The sequence below is a fragment of the Cololabis saira genome, chromosome 10 (assembly GCF_033807715.1).
Source record: "Cololabis saira isolate AMF1-May2022 chromosome 10, fColSai1.1, whole genome shotgun sequence".
Classification (NCBI taxonomy): Eukaryota; Metazoa; Chordata; class Actinopteri; order Beloniformes; family Belonidae; genus Cololabis; species Cololabis saira.
This window is the reverse complement of record NC_084596.1, coordinates 34392616-34407873: the sequence shown is the minus strand read 5'-3', so window position 1 is coordinate 34407873 and position 15258 is coordinate 34392616. Positions and strand designations below refer to the sequence as shown.

The following is a 15258-nucleotide window of genomic DNA, read 5'->3' as shown; positions in this document are numbered from 1 at the left end:
CCATATTGAGGAGACAGTGGTGGCAGAGGTTTGAAACAAAAGGTATTTATTTAACAAAAAACACTGCTGTGCAAAATCCAAAACAAGAGCCCAAACTTCCCAAAAACCAAAACTAACCATGACACAGGAAACAGTCAGGAGAAAACAGGACAGACCAGCAAGGAGCAAGTGAAAGACAAGACAAGACAAGACATACACATAGGACTTGATGAGACACAGGGGCAAACAATCAGGGCAGAAGGTAACAAGGCAAGTCAAGACAAAAGTAAAACACAAGGACACAGGCTTTCAAAATAAAACAGGAACATGGACCCAAAAAACGTGACAAAAGAGGTGGAGGTATGCACTGAGGGAGAGGAATGAGGGTTAACCACAGCCAGAAATAATACGTGTGTGAATGAGAGGAACCGAAGTGAGAAGGTTTTGGGCAACAGTCCTATGTGAACATGGGAAGCCTCAATCAGTTTTAGAAATGAATTTTGAGTTAAGCTCCAATTTGTATTTATTAAATGATACACTGGATCTTCAGTTAGACCGGAAAAAAAGCAGGATATTAATTATGATCACATACTTCGCTAAGAAATGCATACTTTTACTTTGGAAAGATGATTCCCCTCCAACTTTCAAGTTTTTTTTTGATCAAATTTCAGTTTTTTTACCATTGGAGAAATTAACTTTGGAAAAATACAACCGTGGTCATATTTTTCAAGAATTTTGGTTTCCATTATTTTCAAAACTGGAGAATTTTTCCAAAGGGGACCAATGAGTAGCTCTATTTTCGAACTTGTGCCTTATATGTACGTATGTTTGTATGTATGGATGGATATATTTATAGTTTGATATCGCTGTTGCTGCCATTATTTTATTATTATTATTATTATTTCATTATTTTTTGTATTTTTTTTATTAATTTTTTAATATTTATTTAATTTTGTTCTCCCTTAATGTATGACTTTTTTTATTTTATTTTATTTTATTTTTTTTGTTTTTTTTTCCCTATGGCAATTATGGAGAGAGTAGGAATGTGGGTAGAATAGAAATCGTGAATGTGAAAATGTGAATTGTGAAAATGATTGTGAAATAAAAAGATATAAAAAAAATAAAATAAAAATAAAACAGGAACATGGACCCAAAAAACGTGACAAAAGAGGTGGAGGTATGCACTGAGGGAGAGGGATGAGGGTTAACCACAGCCAGAAATAATACGTGTGTGAATGACAGGAACTGAAGTGAAAAGGTGAGTTTTGGGCCACAGTCCTATGTGAACGTGGGAAGCCTCAATTTCAACCTTAAGGCCCAGCTCTGAGGCCTAACTCTGAGACCAGCCTCGATTTTAAGACCACATTGTCTTAGCTTTGATCGCATGGTCTTAAAACCAAGGAAATTAAGCAATGACTCCAAAGCCCAGCTGGCTTTCCTGGTTTAGGGGCAATAAATCGAGAAGCCATCCTGCTAGTTGAGCTCTTGAAAGCCCACTGGTTACTACACTGTCCACCAGCGTTACAACGGAGTGACCAGCAAACGTTTCATCCATCCATTCCATCCATTATCTATACCCGCTTTACCACACTGTGGGAGGAAGCCGGAGTACCCGGAGAGAACCCATGCAAGCACGGGGAGAACATGCAAACTCCACACACTGCTGGGCCTGGGAGTCGAACCGGGGACCTTCTTGCTGTGAGGCAACAGTGCTAACCACTAAGCCACCGTGCTGCCCCTAATACATAATAATATGGCTCAAACTTTTCCGATAATATTTAATTCATAAAAAACATTGATGGTTTATACTGTCGTGCAGACCTCATCATGACATACTCAGATTAAAAAGTAACTGTCTTTTTTCAATGCTTCAAAGAGCGGAACGGGGACCCGTGTGCAATGAGACGACGTGACCAGGAAAAGGGGGACAGCCCGGCTGTCAGCGACAGTCAAAAGCTGAGAGCGAGTGTGGTGGATTTTGCACCACTAATTCCGAATGAAAATGGCCATTCCCAAGTAAGTGGCTGGTTTATTCCGATTTTAAATCCGAATAGAATAATTCCGCGATCATGTATACACTCATTCCGCTTTAAATTAATTCCGGTCTTTCTGCGCTGCTCGTTCCCTCGCCCGTCTGTCTCCATGACACTTATTTTCCGCGCTGGCCTTGTTTTCAAACAAAGTTTCAAGATGGCGGCACGCAGAAAACGGTGGTCAAGAGCAGAGACCATTTATTTAATAAATAGCTTGGAGGACCTGGAAATAATTAAAAGAACAGATGGCAGGAAACATAAAAATTGCCCTTCCCAACCCACAGACCTCAAGGGGAATTGGATAAAGCCGATCAAACGTGTTTTCCATGTAAACTTTAATTCGGAATTACCATTTCCATGTAAACTCTGAAAAGGAAAATAGTTTAATTCTGAATTATTTAATTCGGAATAATTAATTCCGAATAAAAACATGTCATGTACCCGTGACCATTCTGGGATACTTGGCCATCTCAAGTCTACACAAGCCTCAGCTGGATGCAGCCTCGCATCCTAAAATGGGCGGAGCGAGAACACGTGGGTATTTATTCTGTACTTGCTTTTTTGAAATGGGAACAATACTTCAGCTGCAGGTGATGACATTTCACAAGAATGCAAAAAAGCATACTGAGAAACAGCTTTAGTCTAATCAGGAGAGAACCTGAAAACTTCCAACTGAAAAAACCAAGCTGGGGCTCAAGAGCAGCTCTCTTCTCACCACAATCTGCTGCCTCATTGTTTCTGTCTCTATTGTTGTAACCTGGCATTTCTTTAACTGGTATGGTTACTCTGAACTTTTGTGTCATTCAGGACATCTTGGCACTCATCCATGAACCAATAAATCCACAGGTCGTGAGGACTCTGACATCAGTTTCACCCTCCACCTGTCATGCTGACTGGAAGTGAAACTCCACCTTCAGATGTGGCACTGGCTGGGAAACTTTCAGCTGCTGTGTTGGCGTTTGCGACTTCCTGCTGAGATTGAAGCCAGACATCTGAGCAAGTCGAACCGTAAATCTGAGGAGGATGCACCTGAACACCTGCTGACGGGTTTTCACAGCAACGCTCGCACACAAACGCATTGACGTCAGGAGGATGTTTAGCGTGTGTTCAAATCACTTTTTACTGTCACTGGGAATTAAATGAAAAACAAACCATAGCTTACATGAGAAGATGACAAAAACCCCAACTTAGTTTCTCTGTAAACCAGGTTGATTCAGAACACCACGAAGAAAAAGTGCAAACAAAAGAGAACTTTTCACAGGAAGAAATCTCCTTACTTTCATAGGATTTACGAAGTTAAGAGACAGCCAAGTGCTGTTAATTTGCATTGATGAACTGATTATCAGCAGATGTTCAGACCTCCCATAAAAGCTGATGTTTTGTCAGTATGCTGATCTTGAACATTCAGGTGTGTTATTACAATGACAAGAAGGAAAGATATCAATGGTATCGGAGAAATAACTATATCCTGAATAAGCTTGAAAGAGTTTGAAAACCATTTCACAAATATGTGGAGTTCAACATTCTTCAGGGAGAAAGATTATTCTGGAAAACATTCAGTAATCAAGGTTGACTGCAGTTCACAAAACTGCATCTGAACAAACCAGCAGACTTCTGGAACAATGTCCTCTGGACAGATGAGACTAAAGTGGAGTTGATGGGTCTTAATAAGACCTTAAGTCTTATTAAGTCTTAATATCCAGAACTGTTTGAAGAAAACCAATCATGGCATTTCAGCAGAAACACTTCATACCTCCGGCTGAGCACAGTGGTGGGGGGTGATGGTCTGGCACCTGGACACCTGTCGGTCCCTGAGTGGACCATGAACTCCTCTGTACACCAGAATATTCTAGAGAAAAATGTGCGGATCAGTGATTTACCAATAAATAATTAAAAATAAAGGTTTTGGGATGACCAACTTCATACTTCCCACAGGATTTTTCTTTTTTGGCATGATTTTTTGTTTAAAAGATAATGGTATGTTGAAAAGATTAGTTATAATTAGTTATATTTTGTTCTTCATCTGAAGTTGTGTTTGTTTAATAAGGTCTACTAATGAGATAGGATTAAAAGAGGGCGTCTAAACTTTTTCACATGACTATACATTCTACGTCTAACATAAAAGTAAACATTTCGGTGCATGTAATGAGTTTATTGGTACTCAGCACTCAGTGAGATTAAGAAATATTAATTCTGAGAATATAGAGAAACTCGTAGTAAAGACCAGGTGGACGATACACCACAACAAAGAGAAGTGTACTCAGCATGCAGATCAGAGGGTCTGTGGTTCAGGACTCTTCCCGACCCCACCCCTTCCGTGCTGATGCAGCTGAAATGCAGCTATGTGTTTCCATGAGGACAAAAGCTTCAGTGGCCTGAAGCACAAACGGCTTCTGAACGCACACGTTTCTAGAACCCTGCCGTCCCATAAATCCTGGTGGCGAGCAGCTCTGAGCGGTTTGACACTGGGAGCTACTGAGCACCATGCCTCTTCCCCGACGCCGCTCATCCTTTCTCGGACAGCCGCCCACCGAGCGCCCGGCCTCTACCTCCTGTGGGAGGATGGGCGCGGCGACGACCACTGCCCCCCGCGGCGTCTTCGTGGGGCCTGCACCTCCAGTGGGCGTGGCCTCTGGGCTGGGGACACGGGTGTCCCGCAGAGCCCTGGGGATCAGCAGCGTGTTCCTCCAGGGCATGAGGAGCACCGCGGTGCCCGTACTGCCCCGGGCCGGGGATCGGTCTGCCGGGCACGGAGCGGCGGCAGCAGCGGGGAGCCTGAACAGCTCCCTGATGGAGTATCGTGACAAAGTGAGAGCCCTGGAGCAGCTGAACCAGCAGCTGGAGCAGCAGATCCGCCTGAACCTGGACCGCAAGGCCTCCACCGCCGGAGCCTGGGGGGCCCTCCGTAGGGAGTGGGAGGAAGTCTACAGACAGGTGAGGGAAGGAGTCTAACAGCATGTCTACAATGCTCTGCAGTACCTACACCAACACTGAAACTGTGAACATACCTCTTAAAGGAGCTTGAGGCAGCAGGATTTATGAAAAAAATTCGTAAACGTTTTAAGTTTTCTAGTAATAATGTCAAATGAAGCGTTCCAAACCAAAACAAATGAGCCCTCTAGCGTATCTCTCCGTTGCTTTGAACAGGCTGTGTGCTGCAAAATGTGCTGCAGTGCTGGGGCCGAGTTTCCCGCGCTGTCCTGCGGATGTGACGTCAAATGACGCTGCATGCGCTATAGAGTCTCATTTCTTAAAAGGAGCCTCATGCTCCTTTAAACATTTCCACCAGGAAAACTTGTTTCAGATAGAGCTAGACTAGTAAATACTAGGATGTAATTTCTTCTTAGAGAGAAGAACTTTATGGAGGTCCGATATGACCTTTGACCCCTAAAACACAGAATGAAATCTGCTGTTAGATAACGTTCAAAAACTAAAAGACGACTGCAGACAGCAGTCAAGTAAACATGCTGATCCAGCTTTGTTGGTCTTTTTCTGATTTTTTTCAACTGCTCGTGGTCCATTGATGTGATCAGCTGTAAATTGATGCTAGGCAACTCTTGGCATTCTCAAACTCAGTTAAGATGATATTTGATCTCAGTAATAGGATTTTAAGTGGTTCGAATCAAGGAAGGTATAGTATAAGTATAGAGGAGGTACTACTACTCCACATCGAGAAAATATATATAGTCACCGTGGGCTCCAGATCCTTCAGCTGCTCTGCCCCTCGTCTCTCGGATTCTGTCCCACATCACATACGCAATCCTGACTCTTTTCAGACTTTGAAAATCTCAACTGAAGATGCATCTTTTCAAAATTACTTATTCTTTGTATTTTTTATTATCATTTTATTATTTTTCTGTCATATATTGCATTTCTCAGTGTGAATGTTGTGTTTTTGAATTGTGCCTATAAATAAAATGCATTTGAATTCAATGTATTTTATTTAGCTACCTGTATACATATATATATATATATATATATATATATATATATATATATATATATATATATATATATATATATATATATGTACACTTGTGTGTGTCTTTATGATGACATCTGAAGTAATCATAAAGACTACTCCGCTACTCCTACACTCATAAAGACACAAAAACCTGTGAAATGATGTGTCGTTATGATGACATCTGAGTGTGCTGCCAGCAGTTTGCTCAAGTGTATGATTCCCTGCGTCTCTGCAGGTCAGTGAAGCCATCCTGGACAACGCTCGACTGATGCTGCAGACAGAAAACGTTCAGGCCAACGCAGAGGACTTCAAGGAGAGGTTAGCTCTGAATTAATATTTCTTCCTAAAGTTCACCCTTTCCTGAGCGTCTCCTCGAGAAAGAAATGTTTGTTGGCGGGAGTTTCCATGACGACCAGGCCCATGAACCTGCAGTAAAACTATTATGTTTCCACATGTTCTGTCACGTGTCTCCCCCCAGTGGCTAAAAGGAGAGTCACAGTCAGGACAGACGGAAATCTGGATACAAAATGTATCCAGATTTCAGTCAGTGATTGGCAGGAGGAGCTCCACCACGAAAACATCCATTTCAATCTCTCCTTTAATTTCAGAATTAATAGAATAGATAAATAAAAACATCCTGGCCCCAGAATTCATCTGTGTGAGCTGACATATATTTGACATCTAAGCATCAATCTCCCCAAGGCAAGTCAGGAGTTCTTGTAAATGTTTAATTTCCTCAGGGTTCATAGATAAATACATCAGGGTGTCATCTGCATAACAATGAATGTCATATTTCCTGATTAGTCACCCTAGAAGTGTTTGGTCCTAGTCCAGAATCCTATGGATATCCATCACTAACTCTGTTGAGAGCACTTGATTTGGAAGAACTGTTACTTAAAAATAGTTTAAGCTGGCATTCCGCTCCTGCAGGAGGATAGTAAGAAGTTGCTCCCTGCAGGTATGAGAACGAACAGCCGTTCAGGAGAGCTGTGGAGGAGGAGATCAGCTCCCTGTACAGAGTGATCGAGGAGGCCAACACGACAAAGGCAGAGCTGGAGGAGCAGATGGACGACATGAGGGCAGACCTTCGCAGCCTGGAACAGAACCACGAGCAGGTGCTAGCAGACTCCATTAAAAACACACACAATTTAAGAGTACAGACAGTAGACCTACATTTCTGATGAGTGGTTTTAAAGTCAGATTGTTGGGGCTCTGCTAGCCTTCTGTCAAGCTGGTGTGGTGAGGACCCAGATGCAGGAGAGCGAGGCATGAGGTCGCAACAAAAAGGGTTTATTTTTCAAACCAAAAAACAGGATCAAAACACACGGAAACAGGGATCAAAAAACTGGAGCAAAAACCGGCAGGACACATGGAGGAAAACACAGTACGGAACCACAAGGAGCAAGGGAATGACAAGACCAGATATACACAGGGGATAACGAGACACAGGTGCAGACAATCAGGGCAGATGGGACACAGGCGGGGCAAAACAGAAACAAACTGGGGGAAATGTCAACCACTGACACCTTCTTGGTAAGACTGATTCCAGCCAAATCCCCAGTTAATCTAAAATTGGGTAAATAGCCAGATCTACTGAGTCAGGGAGCTGACTGGAGCACACCAACAAGCTAGCTATTTTAGTTCAAATTTGGTCATCCAGACCCTTGACCCTATGAAGACAGAAACTGGAGATCTGGATCCAGACCCTAGTGGTTAGTAGAGGAACTGCAGTTTTTGTCACTTCGACATCAGATACATTCTTCAAAGCTGGAGGTTGTGTCTTCGTTGAGTCAAACATGTCAGTGTGATGTTAAATGACCCCCACTGTCCATGCAGGATGTGCGCTTCCTCTACAATCAGATGGCCGGCCGTGAGGTGGACGAACCCGACGCTCCCATAGAAACCAGTCTGGACCAGATCCTGGCCTACATCCGGAGTCACTGGGAAAAGGTGACAGAGAGGAACCGAGCTGATACTGACAGCTACCTGGAGTGTAAGGTAGGTGTGTCTCAGCACAGCTGTGCTCCCAGGTGTGTATGTGGCCGTGTTTGACGGTCTATGTGTGTTCTCCAACAGGAAACGCAGTGTGTGGGCAGCAGGCTGAGTCCTGAGGAGGAGCAGGTGGAGGCACTGAAGGCCGAGTGCAGTGATACTGGCTGTAAGATCCAGAGTCTACAGGCTGAGACAGAGTCCATCAGAGCGCTGGTGAGGCAAGCTTTGAGCCTGACCCTCACCTAACTATCACTCCATCCTCTTTGATTAGCCTAACCTTGGTAATTGTTACCTATAGAAACGAGGTCTGGAAAACTCATTAACCGATGCACGCCACTGGCACGATATGGAGCTGCAGAACCTGGGCTCGGTGGTGGCCAAGCTGGAGGCAGAGCTGGGCGACGTGCATGCTGAAATCGAACAGCAGCGGCGCGACTACGACACGTTGCTGAACAACAAGCAACGGCTGGAACAGGAGATCGGCCTGTACCACGGTATCCTGGATGGGGAAGAGAACCGCTTCCAGCCCATCACCAGGATGCAGTAAGTCCACAAAATACAGCCATGACAATAGACAAATGACAGAAAACACAAACCCCGTCATAATTGACCTAACCATCCCTAGGATGTACCTAGCTCAACCATCATTAGCGGGTATCTGACTTAAGCGTCATTACCATGTAACCGACTTGGGCATCATTAGCATATAGCTAACTTACCCCTTATTAACATTTAGTTGACTTAACCATCATCAGCATTTAGCTGACTAACATGTGGTGAACATGTACCTGACTCAGCCATGGTTAGCATGTAAATCCCTAAGTTTTGGTTAGCATGAAGCTGATTTGGATGAGGTCAATGGAGATTGACCCCGCAAACTGTAGTGGCTCCTGGAAGGTGCCTGTCCGCTTATTCAGGTTGGCCGATAAAATTCTCTCCAGGACCTTTGTTAACCTACCACTACTGGAACAAGCCAGGATGTCTACCACAGCACTGGGACCTTGTCTTGGTTCAGGCTGAGGTTGAAGAGGGGTTGCAGAATCCCACATATCCCACATCTGAACAGGCTTTCAGGACTCTGGGGTTGACACCATTCAGACCTGCAACGGGAGGGAAGGAGGGCCCCAGCATCACTTGATGTGGCAGGAGACGATGGAGCAGCAGCAGGATCCACGATTGGGATGGAAGATGAGACAACTGAGGTGTGACAGGGAAGCCAAGGGTCAAGGGAGGATGGGGGGTCTGTTTGTCTGGAGGCCGAAGAGGATGCTGGGATTGTTTCTAGACTGAACCTGCTGAAGAATGTGTTCAGTTCTTTGGCTCTGTCCAGACTTCCTTCTATCTGGTTCTCCTTCCGCTTGAAGCCTGTGATCTTTTTCATCCATGACCACACATCTCTTGCATTGGTCTGCTGGAGCTGGTTCTCCAGGTTCTTCCTGTAAACCTCTTTTTTTGTCTCAAATCTTTACCTTCACTTTTTTTTACTGAACTCAGTTAGCATGTGGCTGATTTAGCTGCAGACATCACATAAAGCTTGGCCCCACCTCATTGTACGTCATTTACCTGTGGAAATAATTGAATGGGGGGCCAGGTCACAGCAGGAGGTGTTCACATTAGGAGTGGAGGAGAGAGTAGCTGAAAATAGGGATACGTTGAGAATAAAGATTATATCTTTAATTAGATGTGAAGGTGAGTAGTATTAAACAAGCTGGTAAAAAGGAGAGACCAGGATCTTGTTGTGTAGAGAGAGCGTTTAAGGAAATGGGTCAAAAGAAACAGAGGGTAAACTTTCCTTTCTACATTCAACTACTTTTCATGTGAGTTCTGGATTGAAAATCAGATTTTCTCGAGGTTTATACAGAACCTAATGTCAGCCAGCCACTGAGCGGGTGGGTGGGGCAGGATCCCTCCATCTTCTGACCCAAAGACAACTAACAACAATAAACAATGTTTATTTAAATTCAGAGGGGATTCATCTCCTCCAGTTATATCAAAAAGAGCAATCAGGGGATCGGCTGCGAGGTCAAGAGTGATTAACATTTTTCCAGACTGTGACAAAAAGCGAGGCCTCCTCTCTGCAGTAGTGACAAACATCTGGATAGTTGATTGTTTTTGTAGGTTCAACTTACAGTATAACCAGAGAAGCAGCCAGTTTGGGTGAGTATTGATAACATGTGGGGTGTTGATATGAATACCAAGAGGTGATGTGCATAAAGAGACAGTTTATGTTCAATCTCGCTCCTCCTAATACTTCAAATGTCTTTGCAGGATCAACACAACTGTTAGCGGTTCTATGTTCAGGTTGAGAATTAGCTGACGTACAGGGAACCTTTGTCAGGTTCCTGTTAGGAGGTCAGAGGGTTGCCATTGTTGCAAATTAGTGAGAAATTAGGCCAATTAAGGTATTTATCCACATGATGAAGACTGGACTGAAATTAAATGTTTCTAGAGCTGCAGGCCAGTATCTCCACAAGAGACTAGATGCATTCAGGAGTCTCCTTTGAGGCTGTATGAAGAATAGTAAATACCTGACATGTGTTAAAACAGCAGTGATGATTTTTTTAATGAAACCTGTTTGGTTCTCTGATATAAGTAATGATAGAAAATTATCTATCCCATGGACCAAAACTTTAGCTGGTATTTTGGGAGCAACTTGTATTAAAGAGATAGGTCTGTAGGAGGACACTCCCCTGACTCCTTGTCCTTCTTGGCCAACAGTGTGATTCAGACCTGCGGCTTGCAGTTATTTCAATCAGTACGTTTACATGCACAAACAGAAAGTTGAATTGTTGCCTCCGACCGATATTGAATTTTTAAAAGCCATGTATTAGCCATTACATTAGCCATGTATGCTTAGCCGGGCTGTAGTCGAACCGAACTGAAGCTCTTGAGATCAAGCTGTTGATAATGCGGCCCTAATCCGAGATATTCCGGCATGTATACGCAACCCACGCTTAGCCGAGCTAGTGACTTCCCCGGGACTCCCCCTTCCAGAAGTGACGACACCACGAAAGCCAGAATATCAACACAGTAGGAGAAGAAGAAGACGAACAACAAAGTAGGAACCGGAAGAACGCCAACGCAAAAGTGTATGTGGCGCCACCTAGCAGCGTGGAGTTGAACGCACCTCACCTAATAATCAATTGTCTTCTTGCGCATGTTTACTTGGATTTCTCTGAAACTCCAGTTTAATCCGTAGTTAGACTGTTGCCAATAGCTTGATTTAGATGTGCATGTAACCGCACTGGCTGAGTCTGAGAACACTGAACAAAGCTGAGTTGAAAGAAAACAGGAAAATCATCCAAGGAACTTAATTCAGTTCAATTTAATTTATACAACATCTATTACAATACCAATTGTCTCTAGGTGACCCAGAACAACACATCCTCAATACATGTCTGAAGTTTATTTTTCTGTTCGGTTCTGTTTCTTCTGGCTTCATAGACAAAAAGAGCTGCGTATCATCAGCATAGCAATGAAAATTGATGCAGTGGTTCTGGATTATACTGTATATAAGGGCTGTATATACTAACTAAACAAGATTGGGCCTAGCACTGAACCCTGTGGCACACCGTAGCAGAACCTCGTCTGTGCAGAAGAAACCATGAACAGCACTTGAATCACATGAACAAACTGGAATCTGTCAGATAGATATGATTTAATCCAACTTTAATCCCAACAACATGCTCTAACCAGTGCAGTAAAACACTGATCTACAATGTCAAAAGCAGCACTGATGAACCGGTATGGACACTGACACTATGGACACCATTATCAGAGGCTATGAGAAGGTCATTTGTGCCTCTAACCAGCGCTGTCTCTGTGCTATGATGCATTCTGAACCCTGGCTGAAAAACTTCAGATAGATCATTTCTGTACATAGTCACATAACTGGCTTGCAACTACCTTTTCCAGAATTTTAGATATAAATGGGAGGTTGAAATTGGTCTACAATTAGCTTAAATTTCTGGGCCAAGAGAGGTTTTTTTTACTTACTGCAATTTTAAAAACATGTGGGTCACATCCTGATTTTAGGGATAGGTTGATCTGATCTAATATTGGCATACCAATAAGAGAGAAAACAGTAACTTAGAAAACAGGGCCGAGGTAGAGATATTTAAGTCATTTCAAAAGTGGAGTAGTGTCTTTTAGGAATTAAAAATTGTAAGTAGCACAAGGGGTGCAGTCTGGTGGTGTCACGACTTCATGACCTCTTTATCATATAAACAATCTGATTATGTAAGTAAGTACACCTTTTTCATACAGCACCTGCTACAGACATGAGTCACACAGTGCTTCACAAGGCAGAAACAAACACTACATAAGAGCAAATAGAGTGCATTAAAAGCACATCTATGTAACGAATTGGTAGAGGTAGAATGTTTCATAGCTTAGGTGCTCAACTGTTGCTGCAAAGGAGCGACCATCTCACATCTTGAAACAGGTTTTTGGGACCACAAATAACATCAGACCTGCAGACCTCAGATTGCAGGCCAGGATGTAAGGTTGTAGAAGGTCTGAAATATACAGTATACAAAGGAGCTTGACCATACAGGGCTCTAAAAGTTAGGGTCAAGATTTAAAATGTGTTCTACAATTCACAGGTAACCCATGAAGAAAGTGTAAAACAGACATGATATGAGTGTACCAGTTAAAAGCTTTGCCGGGGAATTATGGACAACCTGCAGGAGATCAAGAAGATATGGTTACAACAATCAAGATGCAAGGATATAAGTGTTAACAATCATCTCCAATCCAGCCTGGGAGACAAGGATTACAATTTAGAGATGTTATAAAGATGAAAGAAATAGCTTTTTAAATAACTGCTTAGGATTACACTTGAAGACATTGTTAAGTCAAATACACGCCAGAGTTCCTAAAGAGTTCCTATAGCAGGCTGAAGGACTTGTTGTTTTATCAGTGAAGGGACACTGTCAGGGAAAAACGATCAAAATTTCTGCTATTTCAGACTTCACTTTTAAGCAACTATCCCTTAACCTCGAGGTAGACGATTCTGGTTCTGAGAGACTACTGTCCATGTTTTAGATGTGTCCCTGCTTTAAGCACACCCTGATACAAATTAATGTCATTAACAGATTTGTGCAGACCTTAACAGGCTGACCCTGACAAGCAGCTCATTAAGGAGGATAGGAACTCCGTAAGCAGTACAGCTGTATACCATTGACATAAAGGTTGTAAAAAATATCACTGAACCTGCAAATTATCTGTCTTAAGGGAGACGAATTTAAGTGTATTGGACTCAAGACGTTACCCTGAGGAACCCCACAGGTAAGCTGAGTTGATTCACACAGAATCTGATTATTAAGAACTTTAAAACTGTGAAGTTGACCATTTTAAAACCGTTCCAAAAACTGTACCACAGTCATACCACAGTCTTTTGATCAAAATCCTATGAGTGACACGGTCCAAGCTACAGAGACATACAATATAAGCTCAACTATGATTATTCAGTCAGCTGCCATCATAATTTCACTTGACACCCTAAGTAATGCAGTTTCTGTTGAGGGTATTAGTGAAAGCCTGACTGCCATGTAGCTCAAATCTGCTGTTTCTCCAAAAAAGAACTTAGCCGCGGTGCTACAATTTTCTCCAAGGTTTCTGACCAAGATGGACATTTTGATATCGGTCGATAGTTTTTTGTGGAAAACAAACTGAAACAAATGGACTCGGATGTGATTTTCTAATGTGGAACCCCAGAAAGGGCTGCATTATTATTTATTTTATGAAATGTTTAATGTACCGGCTGCAGTGACTGGTCGGTTGACTGATCTGACACGTACCTGAAGGTTAAACTCACTTGTGCAGGTGTTCAGGTGCGCAGAGAGAGTGTGAAGGAGCTGCTGCTCCAAACTCCAGGATTGACATTCCAGGACCCCCAGAACCTCTAGGACCAGGTCAGTGAGGAGGTTCTGGTCTTTCTGGATCTCTGTGAACTCCATTGGACTTACCCGTCCTCCACCGAGTGTTGCAGTTCTCTGTGACTGTGGTGTATTAGAACAGATGAAGCGTGCTGCTAAACCAGAACGAGACGACCCCGCAAGAACCGTAAACCAGATCCATCTGCAGGTTCTGGCTATGGAGATGCTTCAGACTGGATCCAGAAATGAGAAATGAATGTTACCTGTTTGGTTTTTCATGAATAAAATGACTGAAAGTGAAGCTGCCGCTGTATTCAGATGGTTTTTGCTTTTTTTGCTTTCAGGAACAGAAACCACCACATGGATAAGAATCTCATAGAAAATCATACACAGTCATGGTCAGAAACTGGTACTCCCTCTCGTATGTGTAAAAACATAATATTGCCTAATATTAAAATCCACTATGATCAGATTTATATGTGATTACACACATACACAAACAAACAAGAGTCCAAACTTTTCCCCACATCTGCAACTCAACAGGAAAAGCACCGGAGGATGTGTTGGACCCAAGGCTGTATAAAACAATTGGAAGAAGCATTAGGTCACGTGACCCATTGGTTTCTGAAGATCAGTTTTGAAACCTGTTTTTTTTTTTCAAGGTACATCCATGAGGTATTGGAAGCCGATGGAAACACGCCCACCGTACGTCAATCATAGCTAGCTTTGTTCCTTGCAGCAGCAGAAATATCGGCCGTCAGAAATACAGAAATACCGTTTAACATGTTGACTTGACGGCGAAATTGAAAATGTCAATTGCGTTTAGCTGAGGCTGGGTTAATACAAACAGATGGTTGCTTTGCTAAGCGTGGAAGAATGACGATTATGGATGATGAAGTGGTAACGGCTAGCCTTTGGCTGAGCCGACTGTCAGTCAATCATATTGATAATAAATCCGGGGCACGGTGGCGCAGCCGATAGTGCAGCCGTCTCAAAGCTAGAAGGTTCAATTCCCACTGGGGACGCTGTGGGCGCTGAAGTGCGTGTTAGTTCCCCCATGACTTCAGCGCCCACTCCCTGGGTGGGGTTGGCGAAAGGGCCTTTCTGTGTAGAGTTTGCATGTTCTCCCCGTGTTCCCTTGGGTAGCTAATGTGAGCTACCCTCACAAAAACATGCAACAGTCCTGGGCTATACATGCCCCTCTGGCCAACCGGGGCGCCAGATGGGGTGGGGAGAATCTGGCTGGAATAACGTGATCCTTTCACGCGCTACGTCCGGCCAGAGAAACCCCACCCTGTCTGGTGAAAATAAGCGGCTGCTCACTCCTCAAGTAAGGAGGAGACCTGAGCTCAGTGCAGGACCTCCCGGGGTTGGTAGAGGAAGCTATTCCCCGGGGCCTCATTTATAAAAG

The 15258-nt window shown here is 43.4% G+C and overlaps 1 protein-coding gene across 1 annotated transcript; it reads left to right on the top strand.

Annotated features, from left to right (window-relative positions):
* The first annotated feature begins 4413 nt into the window (after positions 1-4413).
* bfsp2 (beaded filament structural protein 2, phakinin) lies at positions 4414-14148 on the top strand. The gene is made up of 8 exons (XM_061732703.1): positions 4414-4946; positions 6212-6294; positions 6935-7091; positions 7813-7974; positions 8053-8181; positions 8267-8511; positions 13204-13257; positions 13795-14148. The coding sequence occupies exons 1-8, from the start codon at positions 4497-4499 to the stop codon at positions 13889-13891; spliced, it is 1377 nt and encodes a 458-aa protein (XP_061588687.1). The 5' UTR covers positions 4414-4496; the 3' UTR covers positions 13892-14148.
* The last annotated feature ends 1110 nt before the right edge of the window (positions 14149-15258 follow it).